Here is a 16,473-nt window from a genome sequence, read left to right on the forward strand (position 1 = left end):
AACATTCATTGTGAACTACAACTAGCAACCACTAGTAAACAGTAAGAAGTCCAACTGAGTGAAGAGAAGTGGAAAATAAGAAAAAGCCCAAAAGATAACTTTAGACAATGTCCCTTCAATATCAAAATATCTTTAACTTAACCATCCAACCTTCTTATAGCAGGGAAGATTAAAACCCTGTTTAATGCTTATTTATTAATAGGTTTTAACTGCCAGTATACCTCAAGTGTTTTTATTAAGTGATTCTGTGTCCTTCGATGTATCCAGCTCCTCCTCTGTAGTAAGCTCGTTTTTCAGCCGCCCGCGCTTGTTGTATCTTTGGCCACAGTGCCACTCGAGCCTCCCTGTCAGCCTTGCAGAGGCCTAGCACTCGCTTTGAAGTGTGCCTCTGGAAAAACTCCATTTGGAGGGCCATATAGCCCTAGCACTCCGCCCTTCCCCTCTGCCTCAATGAGAATCGGGACATCCCTACCCCAATGCGTGAACACGCAAAACGGAGGGGTAGGGGCAAGTGGTAGGGTTAAGGGGTGTATTGGGATTGGGCCTTAGAGCTTCAAACCCGCTCCTCAGAAACCAATGGGTCACTTCACGGTGACTAGGTCCATATTTTTATACAGTCTAGGCCCCGTTCAGATGTAGCGTCTAAAAGCGCGTGGAAAACGCCAGCTGTGCTGTTTCCATCCTTTTATCCAAGGCACTTTGGAGGTTGCACTACTGTCGCGCCTGCCGTTACTAAGCAACCAAAACCGCCTGTCACTCACAGGGCACAACTGTTAGCCATAAAAATAGCATATCATCATGCTCACCAGTTATCCCAAGCTCCGAGCTGATAATTCTCCAGGCATTGTTCCTTCTGTTGGAGTCAAAGTAGTACGACGAAGACGGGTCATATAACTCTGGGTATCCCTGGACAAGAATGATCAGTCGCTCCTCCATTGCTTGCTGCCTTTCACACCACCGGATGTTGTGAAGTCCGTTGGACGGAAAGGAAGAAGCAGGTCCGTGGAGCTGATTGGTTGATTCTTATCACATGACATGCAGTGCGCTTGCTGCATTCGAAAAAGTTGAGATTTTTCCATCTCTGTGCGCCGCGGACACGCACGAAAAAACAGGCGCGTCGCACCGAATGCGCGCCGCTACAGCGTCGCTTTTGGATTGTGAGTGCGCTTGGCGCACGTCTACATTGAAACTAATGGATTTGTGCGCGCAAAAGACGCTACATCTGAATGTCCCCAAAGGGTATCACCGCTGCTCTGCTGCTCCGTTGCTAGGGACGCCATAGCAACTGATCAAAATCAGTTAACGTTAGTCCACACAGGCCAAATAGGATCAGAGTGGCAAAATGCAGCATTTTCAGGACATGACTTTTAACATTTTTGGAGAGGACAAAACGCTTGATGTTTGGCTAAAAAATGGCATGTCCCCAGCAAAAAAAAAAAGAAAAGAAGAGAAAATCGCAGGGCCGTCAGGAGCAAACCGGCACAAACAACTAGAAGAAGTAAGTAGGCCTAGTAAGCCATGTTCTAAGCGGGATAATGTATAGTGAGCCGGTGAGTGTTGAAAAATAACTCCCTTCAGGGGAATGGAACCCCGACGCGCACTATACATTACCCCTTACTTCACATTTAGATGTGTGTGTGTGTGGTCACTTTGGAGTGGGAAATACATGAAAAAAACTAAACGGACAGTTGTATGTGTATATACTAAACATCATTAGGGATTTACAGAAACAAAAAATCAAACATTGAGGAGCATGAACAAAGCAGGTCTCATAGAGATAGTGCAGAGGCATATTTCCTCAAGGCAAACAGAGCTGATGTCAGAAGCCTACTGGCAGAAACACAAATGTCAGTACATTGAGAGCAAGTGAGGAAAAAAAGACAAGTTATGGAACGTGTGGTCGATGTTGTCAGGGTCCTTGGTAAGCATGGTCTCAGCTACAGAGGTGATAAAACATGAAGCTGCATATAGTCTAGAGAACAAGGCCATGGACCATGGAAATTCTTTAGAGATGATATTGCTACTGAGCAAGTACGATGTCTGCCTACAAGAACATGTCAGTGACTGCATTAAGAAGAGTAAGATGCTGCATGAGACTGGAGCTAAAGGAAGGGGGTCCTTTGTAACTCTGCTGTCGAAACAAACAGTGAACAAAGTCATTGATATTATCAGTCTCTTAATCCAACAAACTATTGCTGGTGAAGTAAAGAAAGCAAAGATGTTTTCTATCTAACTGGACACAACCCAAGATATAACATCCAAGGACCAGTGTGCAATAGTTCTGAGGTATGTAATAGATATGGTTCATGAGAGGCTGATAGCTGTCATTGATTGTGAGGCATCGACTGGTGAGTACTTTGTGGAACTGGTGAAAAAAACATTGGAGAAGGTAGGTATTGATATCACAAATTGTGTTGGTAACTCAACTGATGGAGCTGCTAACATGCAGGGGCAGTAGGCTATAAGGGATTTTCTGCATTGCTCACTGGAGAGTCTCCCAAACAAGTCCACATATGGTGTTACGCACGTGTGCTGAATCTGGTGTTAACAGACACTACTGGAGTCATTGTGCCGAGTGCATCACTGTTGTGAAAAAAGAATGAAAAAAGAAAAAGAAAAAAGTGATCCGCACACCAAAAGAGCTCCCGTTTGCAATTTTTTATTTTGCATGACGTTTCGAGAGTGATGCTCTTCGTCAGACTGCTAATCATTTTCAATGAAGCCGCCATCTTAAATACCCATAATGCAAGGATTACACCACGTGGTACATCTCCAATAGGAGGACAATTTTGCCATATGAAATACGATATAATATCATATATATATATACACAATGTTTAGTAGTATATGCGATCATGTATAGAGAAATATATATATATGTATACTGTGTAAACAAATATATACTATGTAGAAAAATATACATTATGTAAAACAATATGTTGAGGATTTTATATGCATATAGAGTTACAACACCCCACCGCATGAGGTTCAGGAGATATAGAATACGGATCAGGTTGCTGCAGCCCTACATGAACATGACCAAATACAAAACACATGTCGCATATCCACCATTCCTTTCGATATACTGATAGTACAGCATTGTGCATATATATACATATATACACATGTAGACACATACACATATATACACATACACATACATATATACACATTTACATATACACACATATACATGTACACATACACATACATACACATGCCCATATACCCATAATAATATACATGACATTTATATAATATATACACAATATTTACAAAATATGTGTACCTCCACTAGATAAGTACTCCATTATTGGACTCAGGCAATAGGGCCATCATACTGTACTAACTATAAGAGGCGCCTCTATCTAACTGAGTAAACTATCCTGTCAGGAGGTATGTAACACCAATGAAAAAACAACAACAATATTAGTAAGGACAAGGAGTTCTGAGTTGTTAAGACAGTGTACATTCAGAGAAAAGGATGAATATCAAAATCTTCATTAAGGCCTTTAGGGGCTAATGTGCCCAATGTGTGTATCCAAAATAGTTCACGTTTTAACAATAAGGAATTGATGTCACCCCCTCTCCGTGGACATTTCAATGATTCATTACCGATATATCTAAGGGTAGAAATGCTATGTTTAGCCTCAGAGAAATGTACAGCCACTGGGCTGGAAGTTACCTTGTTCCTGATGGTACTGCGGTGTTCAGCTATGCTGGTTTTTAAAGCTCGGGTAGTCTTGCCAACATATACCAGACCACATGGACATTTTAACATATATATCACATTAGCTGTGGAGCATGTAATAATGCCTTTAATGTTATATTTTTTACCAGTGTGCAGATGATTAAATGAGACAGTTTTCTGTGTGAAATGGCATTGTTGGCAGCGACCACAAGGATAATTACCAGAAGGTATAGAGCCCAGGAAATGTGAAGGGAATAAAAAATAAAATAAATAAATAAAAATAAAAAATAAAAAATAAAATCCTCAACATACTGTTTTACATAATGTATATTTTTCTACATAGTATATATTTGTATATTTGGACTTTAAAGGCCAAAACCATCACAGACACAAAATCAAACACATTTAAACGCAAAGGAAGCAGCTTTGCTACCACAGTGGCAATGGTATCTGACAGCAAAGCACAACACACACAAGAGAAATCACCCATTAAAGTCAATTTGGACCCCAGCACACACACAGACACCTCATGTGTTTTTTGTGCTGGCAAACACACTTTAGCTGAATGTCAGAAGATATATGCACAGTCTCATGAAGCTAAAATTGAGTTTCTCAGAGACAATGGATTGTGCTTCGGATGCTTGAAAGTGGGACATTTGAGCAAAAACTGCAAAAGAAGAATGAAATGTCAAAATTGTCAGGGCAAACACCCCACTATTTTGCACATAAAGAGACCTCCCAAATTCGAGACAGACGCTCACAAGGCTGAGCTGAACAGTTTTGCAGCTAGACCCTGTCCTGAAATATCTTGGAAATACGACAAGAAGGTTTCGAACTTTCGTAGCTAACAGGATTTCAGTGATCCATAACTTGTCAAAGGTGAGTCAGTGGAGGTTTGTAGACTCAAAACACAGCCCAGCTGATGATGCATCTCGAGGACTGAGCATCGAACCCTTCCTCGGATCTAAGACATGGCTTCAAGGACCTGTGTTTCTGGAAAAACCTGAAACAGAATGGCCAAGAAAGCCTGAAGAGCTTGACTCAATCCTTCCAGATGATCCAGAGGTGAGGAAGGAAGCTATTGTAAGTAGCACTGTCATTATAACTGCAGAAAAAACTCCAACAAGCAAGCTGATTGAGTAGTATTCATCATGGGACGATCTAAAAAGAGCTGTAGCTTGGATGATGAAACTAAATAATCTCCTTATGGGGATGAACAGGAAGAGGAAAGAGAGATGTGCATTGATCAGTCAAGATAAAGGAAAATCACTTAAAGATCGGATGCTCCCTCTCAAAATAACTGCAGTTCCAGTGGAGGACATTGAAAATGCATGGAGGGCACCCCCTCTGTCTTCCAACCCCTGATAAGAATTTGACTACCTATCATAATACTAGTTTGTACCCAACTTTTAATATGTTTATCCCCTCCCATCAAAACTGATTGATCACCCAAAACAAATAATCTAGGGCTAAATGGGATTGTCTTCTCTGCAATCTCACTGAGATTGGCATGTATCCTGGCCCAGAATTTTTCAATCGTGTCGCAGGACCATAAAGTATGAAGTAAGTGTCCTTCCTCAGATTTACATCACCAGCAATTTGATGTAGCTAATAATCCTAATCTAAACAATCTAGATGCTGAAAATGCTGTTTCAAAGCATTTGCCACACTGCCAGGAATAATTCACACAAAATTTATGTACCTCAATTAGTGCCTTGAACAGTTAAAGTAAAAAGATATTGCAACTAAAAAAAAAGATCAGTCAGCCCTCAAAAACCTACAATCTGTAATTTGTATGTAATTGTAGAAAGGAAACTCCTCCTGAGGTCATTAAAGGGTCTGTATGACAAGCCTTGAAACTCCACATCCACAGTGTGTAACATAGCCTTTTTGTCATAAATGTGTAATATCCTATATGGGCTCGAGCTAATCCTGATGACAGTTTTTTATGGAAGCGAATCATGACCAATATTTAAATTAAAATGCATTTGCAGAAAAGCTTTTTCATTTTAACAATGTGGCTGCATTATTTGACTCATAAATAAAATGAATCATCAATCATCCTATTTACATTTTAATTTTCTTCTTCAAGACTGCTCATTCTTTCACTTAATTAAAATGAAAAAGAAAAAGACATTTGAGATTTAATTTTCAAAATATGCCCCAGCAAACAGATACCAAAATTCAACTTGAAATGTAAAATTTGAAAATTAAAATGCATTTGCAGAAATGCTTTTTCATTTTAAGAATATGGCTGCATTATTTGACTCATAAATAAAATTAATCATCAATCAACCTATTTGGTCCGTGTACCTTCCGTTCATTCTATTTCCAATTCTGAAAGGCAAATCAAAAAACAAATTTAGGGCCATTTTTCTATTACCATTTCTGAAACAAAAATCGGACAACTATTTAATGACCCTTTTTTTTTAAAAAAAACTATTGCATTTCTTACTCAAATTTTAGTTTTTCGCTGAAATGCCTTAAATTTCTCTTTTTCGAATTTCAATTTTCAATTTTTATGCTTTTCAGTCCATGGCCCGGAAATAAATAAATATAGCCTACGCGCGGATTGGTCCGTGTGTCAGGAAGGTCGCGGTGCTAGTCTGGTGTTTTTCACTTCAAGTTGGTGTCGAGCAACAATTCCTCGTTCGCAATGGACTCAACCAGTTATATCCTTTTTAAAGGAAACAAGAGGCTAACGCTTAGGGAGGACGACATGATGGGAGATAAAATTGCCAGAATTTTCCAGGTAAGTAACACTTTTTTCGTTCGTTTGGAGAACATGCTAAGATCAAAGGATGCTAGCACAGAATAGTCGTCTGATTAAGGTCCCTACATGTTTTCTTTCAAAGGTATATGCTCCTAGCCTGTACATAACCGATGATGACAATGTGGCGATATTCCCGGGATCGTCTGGACATTTCAGCTGCTTGGACCTTAGACCTCGAGGCCACTATGAGGTTCATGGGGATGATATTGCTCTACCAGTCGCCGAGCAGACTCCTCCATTGTCAGGCCAGAACCGTTTCCAGTTCCACCGTCCAGCACAGCCCACTGCTGCTCTGGGATCACCTGCTCAGGCCATTGCTCCCACTACCCCTCGAGCAAGCATGAGTAACACCTTCCAAAGGTACCCCCAGTCCCATCAGTTCAGAGCCCCCCTACCACTGATTAGCAAGTTATTTGCTAGTCAGATTATTAAAAAAATATTAAATTATTTAAATATCAAAATGTACATTATTTAAAATTATTTAAATATTTAAAAAGGGGGGTTGCTTTCATGAACGTCTTGGTCCAAGGCTAGCTACATATGAATAAATCCACGTGATTGTATTTGTTTTTGTAATTCTTAAGATCCTTTGTAACCAAGATTATTTTAAAACTTGAATCAATTGTAATTGCATCAATTGTAATGTAGGCTATGTGTTTGAGATGGAATTAATTGATTTGACTTGATGCAAACCACTCCCACAACAATCTTTCTAGGTCTGTTTTCATTGCTGAGCTCAGCCAGGGGAAACTGAAGCCTGCCCGTATGGTTGTACTCAGACTGTTTGAGTTTGAAGCCACAACCACAGGTATCCTTGCAAAAATACATGATGCCCTGCAGAGTGATGACCCTCTCATCCTGACTGATGCCCAGGGAAATGAGATTGTGGACTCTGAAGGGACAAGAGGTACTAACTGAAAAAATGAATAGTTGCATAATAATAAATAAATATGCTTTGTTTGTTAAACTACATGCCCCATCTACTTCAATACTGTGCTCTCTTTGTCTCTTAATTTTTTTTGACCCACAAAGTATTCTGTTCAGCTGTAAATGTGTTTACATTGTATCTGTTACATGAGTTGTCTTCCTCTCTTGCTAGGATCCAAGTATTGGAAGCAAAATGCAAAAAAGTTTCTTGCTGTCCCAGAGCAGATCTTCCATGAGTTCCAGCAAGGAACAAAGGGAAAGAAACTGAGGTAAACATTTTAGTTACTACCTGTCAATATTTGTCTTTTATTTTGTTTTAAATAACATCTCTTAGGAAAAAAGTTATCTGAACAGAACTAGTGAATATTGTATAATATTTGTTGTTGTTTTTAACCCTCCCTGTAGTCATAAAGACATGGACTCCACAGGTCTTCAGGGGGTCCATGATAAAATAGAGGAAGTGATCTTGGCTGCTCAAGGACTGAGTGAGGTCACCCAAGTCGTGAAGGACCTGTCAACACATGCCAACAACACCAGGGGTGCCATGCTGTTTCTGACCAACACCATGATAACACACATAAAGGATGCCTTTGGTTGTATTGTATGCAAAGGTCTGTAAGATATTTTGTTGTTTGATCTATATTAAAGTCTACCTTTTAAGCAGGATCTAATGGAGTGTCCAAGTGAATCAAACGTTAATTATTGCTTTTCCATGTTGTAATGAAACTGTCCCTTGCCAAGCTTTTAAACATATGTAATATGTATATCAAAGGAACAGTTCACCCAAAAATGAAAATTCTGTCATCTATTCACCCTCGTGTCAGTTAAAACACAAATAGCAAGTGGGTCTCCATTGACTTTATATGCACTGTGTTGAAGTCAATGGAGACCCACTTGCTCTCCAGTAGTGCTGCAACCTCCTTGTGTGTTATATGGACAAACTGCACCTGTGGTTTAACTGACATGAGGGTGAGTAGATTATGACAGAATGTTCATTTTGGGTGAACTGTTACTTTAAGTAAAGACAAGATAATATACTGAACTGTAATGTTGCATATGTGTTGTGCTTTTTTTTCTCCATCAAACAGGGCTAATGGAAGAGCCTGTGATTGCCGTATGCTGCAAAAGCTTTGTTGGCTGCAAAAACTGCGTTGACCAGTGGATGCTGACATCTGACCAGTGCCTCAAATGCAGGGCAGATGAGTTCTCTGTCAATGCTCACAGGCTGACCAGTCTTGACCATCTTCTCTCCTCATTGGCTGGTGTAATTAAGATGGATTAATCCTTTAAGTGTGATTGTATCACATTCAACGATTTAAGCTTGATTACCTCTGTTACAGCTGGCTAATAGCCTTGTTCTAAATCCAGTTGGAATTTTGCACTTGTTCAACAGCTGTAGATACATAATAGTTTTATTTTTATACATTTTTTGTATTTCATGTTGCACTTCAGACCAATATTGTGTAATGTTTAACGCTGCTATTGTAGCAATTTTAGCAAGTGTTTGATTTTGTTAAGGGAAAGTAACAAAATATACAGTATATCCAGAACCAACTTGCCTTTATTTGACATGTTCATGCATATTGCTGCGTAATGTTTATCAGATACAGCAATGCATCTTGAAAAGGTACGAAGTTATAGTTTACCACGTTATCTAATAAAACTGAAATATCAGGGTATTCTTCAGCAAAAAGTTGTTCTGCTGATACTTTGTCCTCCTCAGTTGAGAAGGGGTCCGTTCCAAAGCAGGAGACTCTAGTTAGTGAAGAGCCAACATCCTGCTCGTACATGTCTGCTGCTTGGGAGGCATGTGGCAACAACTCCTCTCCCAGTTTCTTTGGACATCCTCCTGCTGCCAGGCGATTGGGTGTTCCTTTGCCTGTGAAGCAAAGCATAGGTCACAAAATTTCATTGTTAAAATTCAATGCCAAATTTAAATTAAAAGTTCACAAAAAAGGACTGGATTGTGTGATACATGTTTTTTTTTATTTAACTCACCTGGAATTCTGTGTGCATTCCATGCATGTACAGCTCTTGTTATGCCAATCTTGCACAGCTCAGCAGTAAGGTTAGATGTACAGTATCTTGTCACGTTGTCATCCATGTTGAGGACTTCCTGATCCTGCAGCTGTATGAGGGCCTCCTTCACTGGGTAATTTACCCTGTTATTTATCTCGACCCACAATCGCTCCACCGTATGATTCTGTAGACAAGAAAAGGGTAGACTCAATTTAGTCTGCAAAATTAACATGGTGAGAGGAAACAGGATTATATCAGATGTAAAAAGTTTACAGACAGTATTGAAGAGGTTTGATTAGGAGTCCAAGGAGCAGGACCATTGATGTGTATGGGTACCTACAAGCACCCCTCACTCAAGGGTGCATCTGGTTAAAGTGATACTTCAGCCCACCTAAACAATGCGATATTGGTGTACATTCACACTCCATGTAGAGAATTGCCACAAAACCACTCATCCATTTGGCTCTATTGCTCTTCCCCGCATAGTCTCCTGTGTTTACCTGTGCAACGGTTTCTCTAGATGGAGCATGAATGTAAACAATGCAATCATTGTTTAGGTGGGCGTTTGTTTATATGGCTAATTAAGGTTTGAGGTTTTGGCCCCATGTGTTTGAATTGAGGATCAGTGCAGCAAAAGTTTGTTATTTTGGTGTCCAGTACCAGTACATAAAAAACTGAGTAACATCTCTAAAGCTTAGTCTCATTTTTGGCATTAAGGAGACTGTTACCTCACCTTTGTTGACTGAGTTTGGCGATATGGTTGCCTTTGCAAGTTGTGTCTGTGGTTAGACAGCATCTCCTGCATGTAGAGGGACAAGTAAAATTCACGGCCATGGTCCACCCTGACCTGGTCCCACATCCCGTATTCAAGAACTGCTGATCTGTAAAATAGTGAAACATGACTCAATCAAATGTTGAGTCTGCACTGTACGATAGATCAACAATATTGCAATCTACTAGTGCACTGTTTTTGTGATTTATTGAAAAGAAGGGTGGCTATACTGGTCACAGATATATATTTTTTTACTTTCAGAAATTTGAGTTGTTTGTTTATTATTCTCACTTTAGCAGAAGAATGCAAACAGGTGAGATGGGAACATTTTTGTATTTCATTCAGTTGCATAATAGCTCTACAATCTTATAGTTGCCTAATAATTATGCACACAGACAAGAGAGCCAAAACCTTACTTTTACTTTCAGGTTTTTGGATTGACGGAAAGCACGTTGTTAAATAATAAAATGAATCCTGAAAAATACAGTGCTTTCGGTCAATCCAAAATGTACCCCCCGTTGCACCTCAGAGTACCCATTGGGGAACACAGACCCCCATTTGAGAAACAATGGGTCAGTATGCCTATCACAAATAAAAAAGACCAAAAAACAGTAGAATCCATATCTACAAAGTCACAAAAAACAGTTTTAAAAAATGTCAAAAGAATTGAAAAAATGTCACAAAGGAAGTCACAAAAACTCACAGAAAAGTGAAGTTGTGAGAAAAGTTAGTCTTTATATTACATACAAAGTAATATAAAGAAAAAAAAGTATGTATGTATAAAGACTAACTTTTCCATGGACTTTTTCACAAAAAATTACACCTGCCTGGATTCTGAAATCAGAGAAAGGGGGTTTTGAAGCCAAAAAAAAGTTGAGAAGGACTAACCTGTAAACTTCTTCATATATCCTGAGGTTATTCTTGACAGGCATGGTTGTGTGGGCAACGACCTTACTGCTGTACCCGTCTACTGCTAGAATGTGTGTCACTCCGAACATGACCAGTTTTTCGTTCTGGTCGATGTGGATTTTGTGTCCCATGTATGCAGCTGTGTAGGGGACGGGGTTAAGGTTACGTGCGCCCTTTGGGGGAAAAGTAAGTAAAAGTTAGCTAGTAAAATACATGACACCATATACCACAACATTAAAGGCTTGCAAAAGATACTTACACGTTTGCGCATTTCGTGATAGGGACAATGAGTTGTTCTCAAAATCTTCCCCACCCGGCGTTCACCAGCAACCACTCCCATTGCAGACAGGTACCCGGTCATCATCTTTCGACCATATGTTGACCCTGTCTGATGAATCAACATAAGTAAGCTGTGACATTTGACCTAGTCTTCATGGAGTCTAGAAATAAATCAACAGAGGTGGGTAGAGAAGCCAAAAATTCTACTCAAGTAAGAGTATCGTTACTTCAGAAAAATGTGAGTCAAGTAGGTGTCGCGAGTTAGAGTAAAAAAGTACTTGGCGAAAAAACTACTCAAGTACTGAGCAACTGTTGAGTAACATCCGATTAATTTGTGAAAACATGCATTTAATCAGACAAAAATACAAAATCATAATCTTTAGGTAAATTTGAGTACTTCCAATCAATAAAATAATAGAATACATAAAAATAAATGAAATATTTACAAAATAACAAATTACAGCACAAGAAACACACATTTCCAAATGTGATTGGAGGAACACAGTCAGGTGGTAGAGCCTATGGCGGAAGTCCCTCTGTCTGACAAAATACAACATTAAATTGATGCACGGGGGGATAATAATGCGTAGGATAGTTAATGGGTAAAGAAGAAAGTAACCAGCTCAGTGTAGCCTAATGGAGTCTAGTAAGAGTACAGTCTTCTTCACAAACCTACTCAAGTAAATGTAAAAAGTATGGAGATGATGTAAAACTATCTTAGAAGTACAACTTATCCAAAAACCTCATCAGGTAAATGTAACTGAGTAAATGTAACTCGTAACTACCCACCTCTGTAAATCAAAGAAAACCAAAAAAAACCTACCTGATTTATTGCCCTGCTGATAGCAGCCTCTAATTGTGAGTCGGATACATGTCCCCTCCTGGAAATGTTGTGGCGTGCACAAAATCTCCTGACACTCATTGCTGAGCATCCTTCCTTCACACCTAGTTCTGACAAATTTGTTGAAATGTCGGCGTACGAGAAATTCTGTGTAATCATTTCTCTAATTACATTTTCGTAGGGCTCGAGTGACGCCATCTCATCCGTCTTTAGACTGCTGCCAACCCAATCTGCTGTGTTTAAGACGTACTCGCGGAAAAAAAGCTAAAATACTGCTTCCGGTTCACCGCATTTTTTGCATTAAAGCTAAAATACTGCTTCCGATTCACCTTGTAATAATACAGATATCCCCACATTTTTGTATTTTGGATTAGCATAGATTGGATTCTTCGTGTTTATCTGGGAATATAAAAATCTATAATAGGAAAACAACACAAAATCCAATTTTATGGTGATATTTTAATGGATAACAGCTCTTGTTTGTTTGTTTTAAAATCTGCTACATATATTGGAAAACTAGTTTGTTTTAAAATCTGCTACATATATTGGAAAACTAAAAATGCCTGTTTTTTGTTTTCCGATTTGCGTTTCAGAATTGGAAATAGAATGAACGGAAGGTACACCGACCCTATTTGCATTTGCATTTTCTTCTTCAAGACTGCTCATTCTTTTACTTAATTAAAATGAAAAAGAAAAAGACATTTGAGATTTAATTTTCAAAATATGCCCCAGCAAATAGATACCAAAATTGAATTTGAAATGTAAAATTTGAAAATTGAAATGCATTTGCAGAAATGCCTTATTATTTTAAGAATGTGGCTGCATTATTTGACTCATAAATAAAATTAATAATCAATCAATCTATTTGCATTTTCATTTTCTTCTTCAAGTCTGCACATTTTATGCCATAATCAAAAAGAAAACAAAAAGGACATTGCTATTTCGTTTTCGTGGTCTGCCCCGCAAAATAGTGCCCATAATTCGAAAACGATTTGGCAGTCTGAGCGGCGCAGGAGAGTAACGTCAGTAGCCGCTCTTCTTCAGCTCCGTGCTGACTGTGCTACCCATAGACATATATACGTCTATGTATATATGTCTATGGTGCTACCCATAGGTGCTACCCAGTGCCGTAGAATATAACAGAGTAGCGACAACAGAAGTCCAAAATGCTTGTGCGTCACGTGACTCATGTAGACCTCGGACAGTTCCCGGAAGTTACTGGCAGGCCGTTTAAATACATAATACTGAGAGACAGAACTCCGATTTTTGGTAAGTAGCTGTCAATAACTACATTATTTTATAATATATGTGTAGCACGCCATAAACAGTTACATCTTTATGTTGTTTTTTAAATTGTGCTAATATTTGAGGATTAGTGTTAGTTTACTATGGTTAGGTAAGACTCTATTAATCCCAACCCTGGAAATTCACATTACAGCAGCTCAGAGCAGAGGCAATAGAAAAAGGATAAAATATTTTTTTAAATACAAATTAGACATAATGAAAATAATAGAAAATCCATATACACCTTTCACTGAAACAGATACTGTATGCTCATGATTAATAGCTGCACAGGATGAGTGTAATACACATGATGTGTAGTATTTTTACTGTAAAAATATAGGAATGTATATATATCCCACAGGAAGTGGCAAAATATTGCACACAGGAATATTACACAGTATGTACACAGTGCACAGTTTAAATGTAAGGGATGTGGATAAGGATATGTATTTATATATGTATACAGGCCAGTATAAGTATATTAATGACATAGCATAATTATATGATAGAAATGTATTATTACACAGTATAACTATGTGTAATGTGTATATAACATATATTATTGTCTGCCTTGTTTAAATATGTTAGTCTTTCCTTACCTTGGTGAAACAGCATGTTGCTTTTATTGCTTTAAATTATGTTTTCAATTCTGCTGTTAGTCTTGTATGGTTGTCAAGAGTAATCACATCCTAACATTTATTGATAATGTAATGATTCTAATGATTTATAACTAATGTTATCTTAATTACTTTCAGTGGGACAGAAGGAGACCGACGACAGGTGACTACCAATGACTGTCAAGTGACAGCACAACAAGTCACTGGGCTAGCAGCAGCAGCAGCAGCAGCAGTTTATTGACTTATGCATTTTATGTATCTTTGTCTTTTTACTATGTAGTTATTTACTATAACAAATTAATTTTTAATAAACTCAGAAACGTGACTTGGATGTCAAGCAGTTTGTCTGTGCCCTTCCTTCTGTGTTGTCCTCTCGTACAGTCTCCACCATGGGGCTGTGTGGGGATGTTCCAGTCATTTAGAGAGAGAGGTACACATACACAATTTCTTCATTGACACAGAGATGAGAATTTTTCTTTGGCTTAAGTCAGCAGGAGTAACCTGAGACTCACTATAGACTACAACAAAAATATGTAAGGTTATCATTCTCAAATACTGCATTAGCACATTTCCACAAACAAATACCACACTATTGGGAAGCTCAGTGTTTGGTTTATTAAAAATAAGGAACAGGGAAAGGCTTGCAAAACCCACAGAGTTGAGAGTCAGGGTAAGGTTGTTGTTTCATTGCGGGGTGAGTTCAGGCTCCATTGCATCCCCCTGTTGTTCTTGTGCTGAAAGAGGAAAAAAAAAAAAGAGGAGAAATGGTTAGGCACACGTATATATGCCTGGGTCTGACGTTGCCTTGTGAGATAAGGCACAAGTATGACAAGTGGCATCAGTTTTAATTGCATTTGTTTGAAGTTGTCTCATGGATATGTACTGAGTGTATACATGTTCAGTAAGTATAAAGTGTTCCCAAATACTGTATGCATTCAACCACTATGGGATATGTCTGTGGGTAGACAAAAGTGAGTTGTGTGTGGGAAGTCACTGCAGGCACATTTTGGTGCAGACCAGTTTGCCAAGACCAAAAAGGGCAAGACAAGGCTGAGAGCAGATTTAATTCCCACCATCTCTGTGCATCATGCTGTGAGCGCCCCTGCACCACAATGCACCCCTGGACCTGTAACATCATTGTTATTGCCACTCCAGAACTGTAACATTAATGGTCCTCATCCTGCAGCACTCCTGACACGAGGCACGCAGCATTACTGCAGTATGATTCCTTAAAATGTTTACTTATATTTCAGTGTTGGGTGCTGTTGTAACTGATAGCACACTGGAAACCAGCAGGTGGGTCTACCAGCTCTGGTGTATTAATTTGCACTTGTCATAGTGACTGACTGGCAAGCCAATTTGCTTTTGTTGTGCTAACCTCAGCATTTGCCCACTGTGTTTCATATGACTGGCTCTCAAATATTCATCCCTATCTCATAAGTTATCAGACTTTGATCCTGTGTCTGGTCGTCCCTGTGTCCATAGTTATCTCTTTATTTGAAAAGGTCTAGGCTATTTAACTGTTTAATATCATCACACTGTTATTTATATAAGCAGGGGATTTTATTACAAAGTTGTAACCACTGTATGTGAATGCGTTAGGGTGACCATATTTTGATTTCCAAAAAAGAGGACACTCGGCCAGCCACGACATAGCCTACTTAAAGCCCCTACAAGGAACTTTAATTTTGAGTTGATTTTGGCGACCCTGTGGACAAAAGCGGTAGTGTTTTGCCGGAATGAAGCCTACATTTCCCATGAGCTCTAGCGCGTATTGTTGTAAAGACACTTACCTGGCTCGCGCATGTGTTTGTTTTGGGGATGAATGAAACAACAAGACGGGAAAACTTTGCCCCCGCTCCTATCGGGGATCCCAGCTCACCTCTGCCGCGCCCCAGCTCCCCCTCTCCGGCGTAAGCGCCACTGCCGCCAGGGTAAACGCAGCGGTCGGCTGGTAAGGCTGAAGGCCTGTTTGGCGAGCACTTCCACGGCTTCTTGGACTGAGTATGGAGCAGTGCCTCGCCTCTTTATTTCACGGCACTCGCTGGACCCTGTCGGCGCCTGGCTGGTACCTGTCATCGGCCCGGATGAGGTGTTCCAGCCCCGCGGCCCCTGCTCTCCTCATCCCCGCTGGCGTGGGTGAATCTGCGCAACCTGCGGCCTCTGTGTGTGGCTCCCCGGACAGCTAACGCTGTGGACCCGCCGGCTCCTGCCAGGATTGGGCTGGTAAATGCTAGATCGCTAGCAAACAAAACGTTTATCCTGAAGGATTTCCTGACTTCCCGAGGATTGGATTTTCTCTGTGTGACTGAGACGTGGCTGACTGTTGATGAGTCCAGTGCTTTCACAGAACTTTTACCC

The 16,473-nt window shown here is 39.6% G+C and overlaps 2 protein-coding genes across 2 annotated transcripts; one reads left to right on the plus strand and one right to left on the minus strand.

Moving 5' to 3' along the window:
- The first annotated feature begins 6,316 nt into the window (after nt 1-6,316).
- LOC126386437 (uncharacterized) lies at nt 6,317-8,781 on the plus strand. Its single transcript, XM_050038796.1, has 6 exons — nt 6,317-6,443; nt 6,547-6,824; nt 7,181-7,371; nt 7,564-7,660; nt 7,797-8,002; nt 8,480-8,781. The coding sequence occupies exons 1-6, from the start codon at nt 6,348-6,350 to the stop codon at nt 8,671-8,673; spliced, it is 1,062 nt and encodes a 353-aa protein (XP_049894753.1). The 5' UTR covers nt 6,317-6,347; the 3' UTR covers nt 8,674-8,781.
- Nucleotides 8,782-8,934: 153 nt separating this feature from the next.
- Nucleotides 8,935-12,449, minus strand: LOC126386434 (uncharacterized). The gene is made up of 6 exons (XM_050038790.1): nt 12,194-12,449; nt 11,351-11,479; nt 11,071-11,264; nt 10,144-10,291; nt 9,390-9,594; nt 8,935-9,270 (listed from the first exon to the last, which is right to left on the minus strand). The coding sequence occupies exons 1-6, from the start codon at nt 12,407-12,409 to the stop codon at nt 8,966-8,968; spliced, it is 1,197 nt and encodes a 398-aa protein (XP_049894747.1). The 5' UTR covers nt 12,410-12,449; the 3' UTR covers nt 8,935-8,965.
- Between the last annotated feature and the right edge of the window lie 4,024 nt (nt 12,450-16,473).

This window comes from Epinephelus moara, chromosome 24 (genome assembly GCF_006386435.1).
Source record: "Epinephelus moara isolate mb chromosome 24, YSFRI_EMoa_1.0, whole genome shotgun sequence".
In the NCBI taxonomy this organism is placed as follows: Eukaryota; Metazoa; Chordata; class Actinopteri; order Perciformes; family Serranidae; genus Epinephelus; species Epinephelus moara.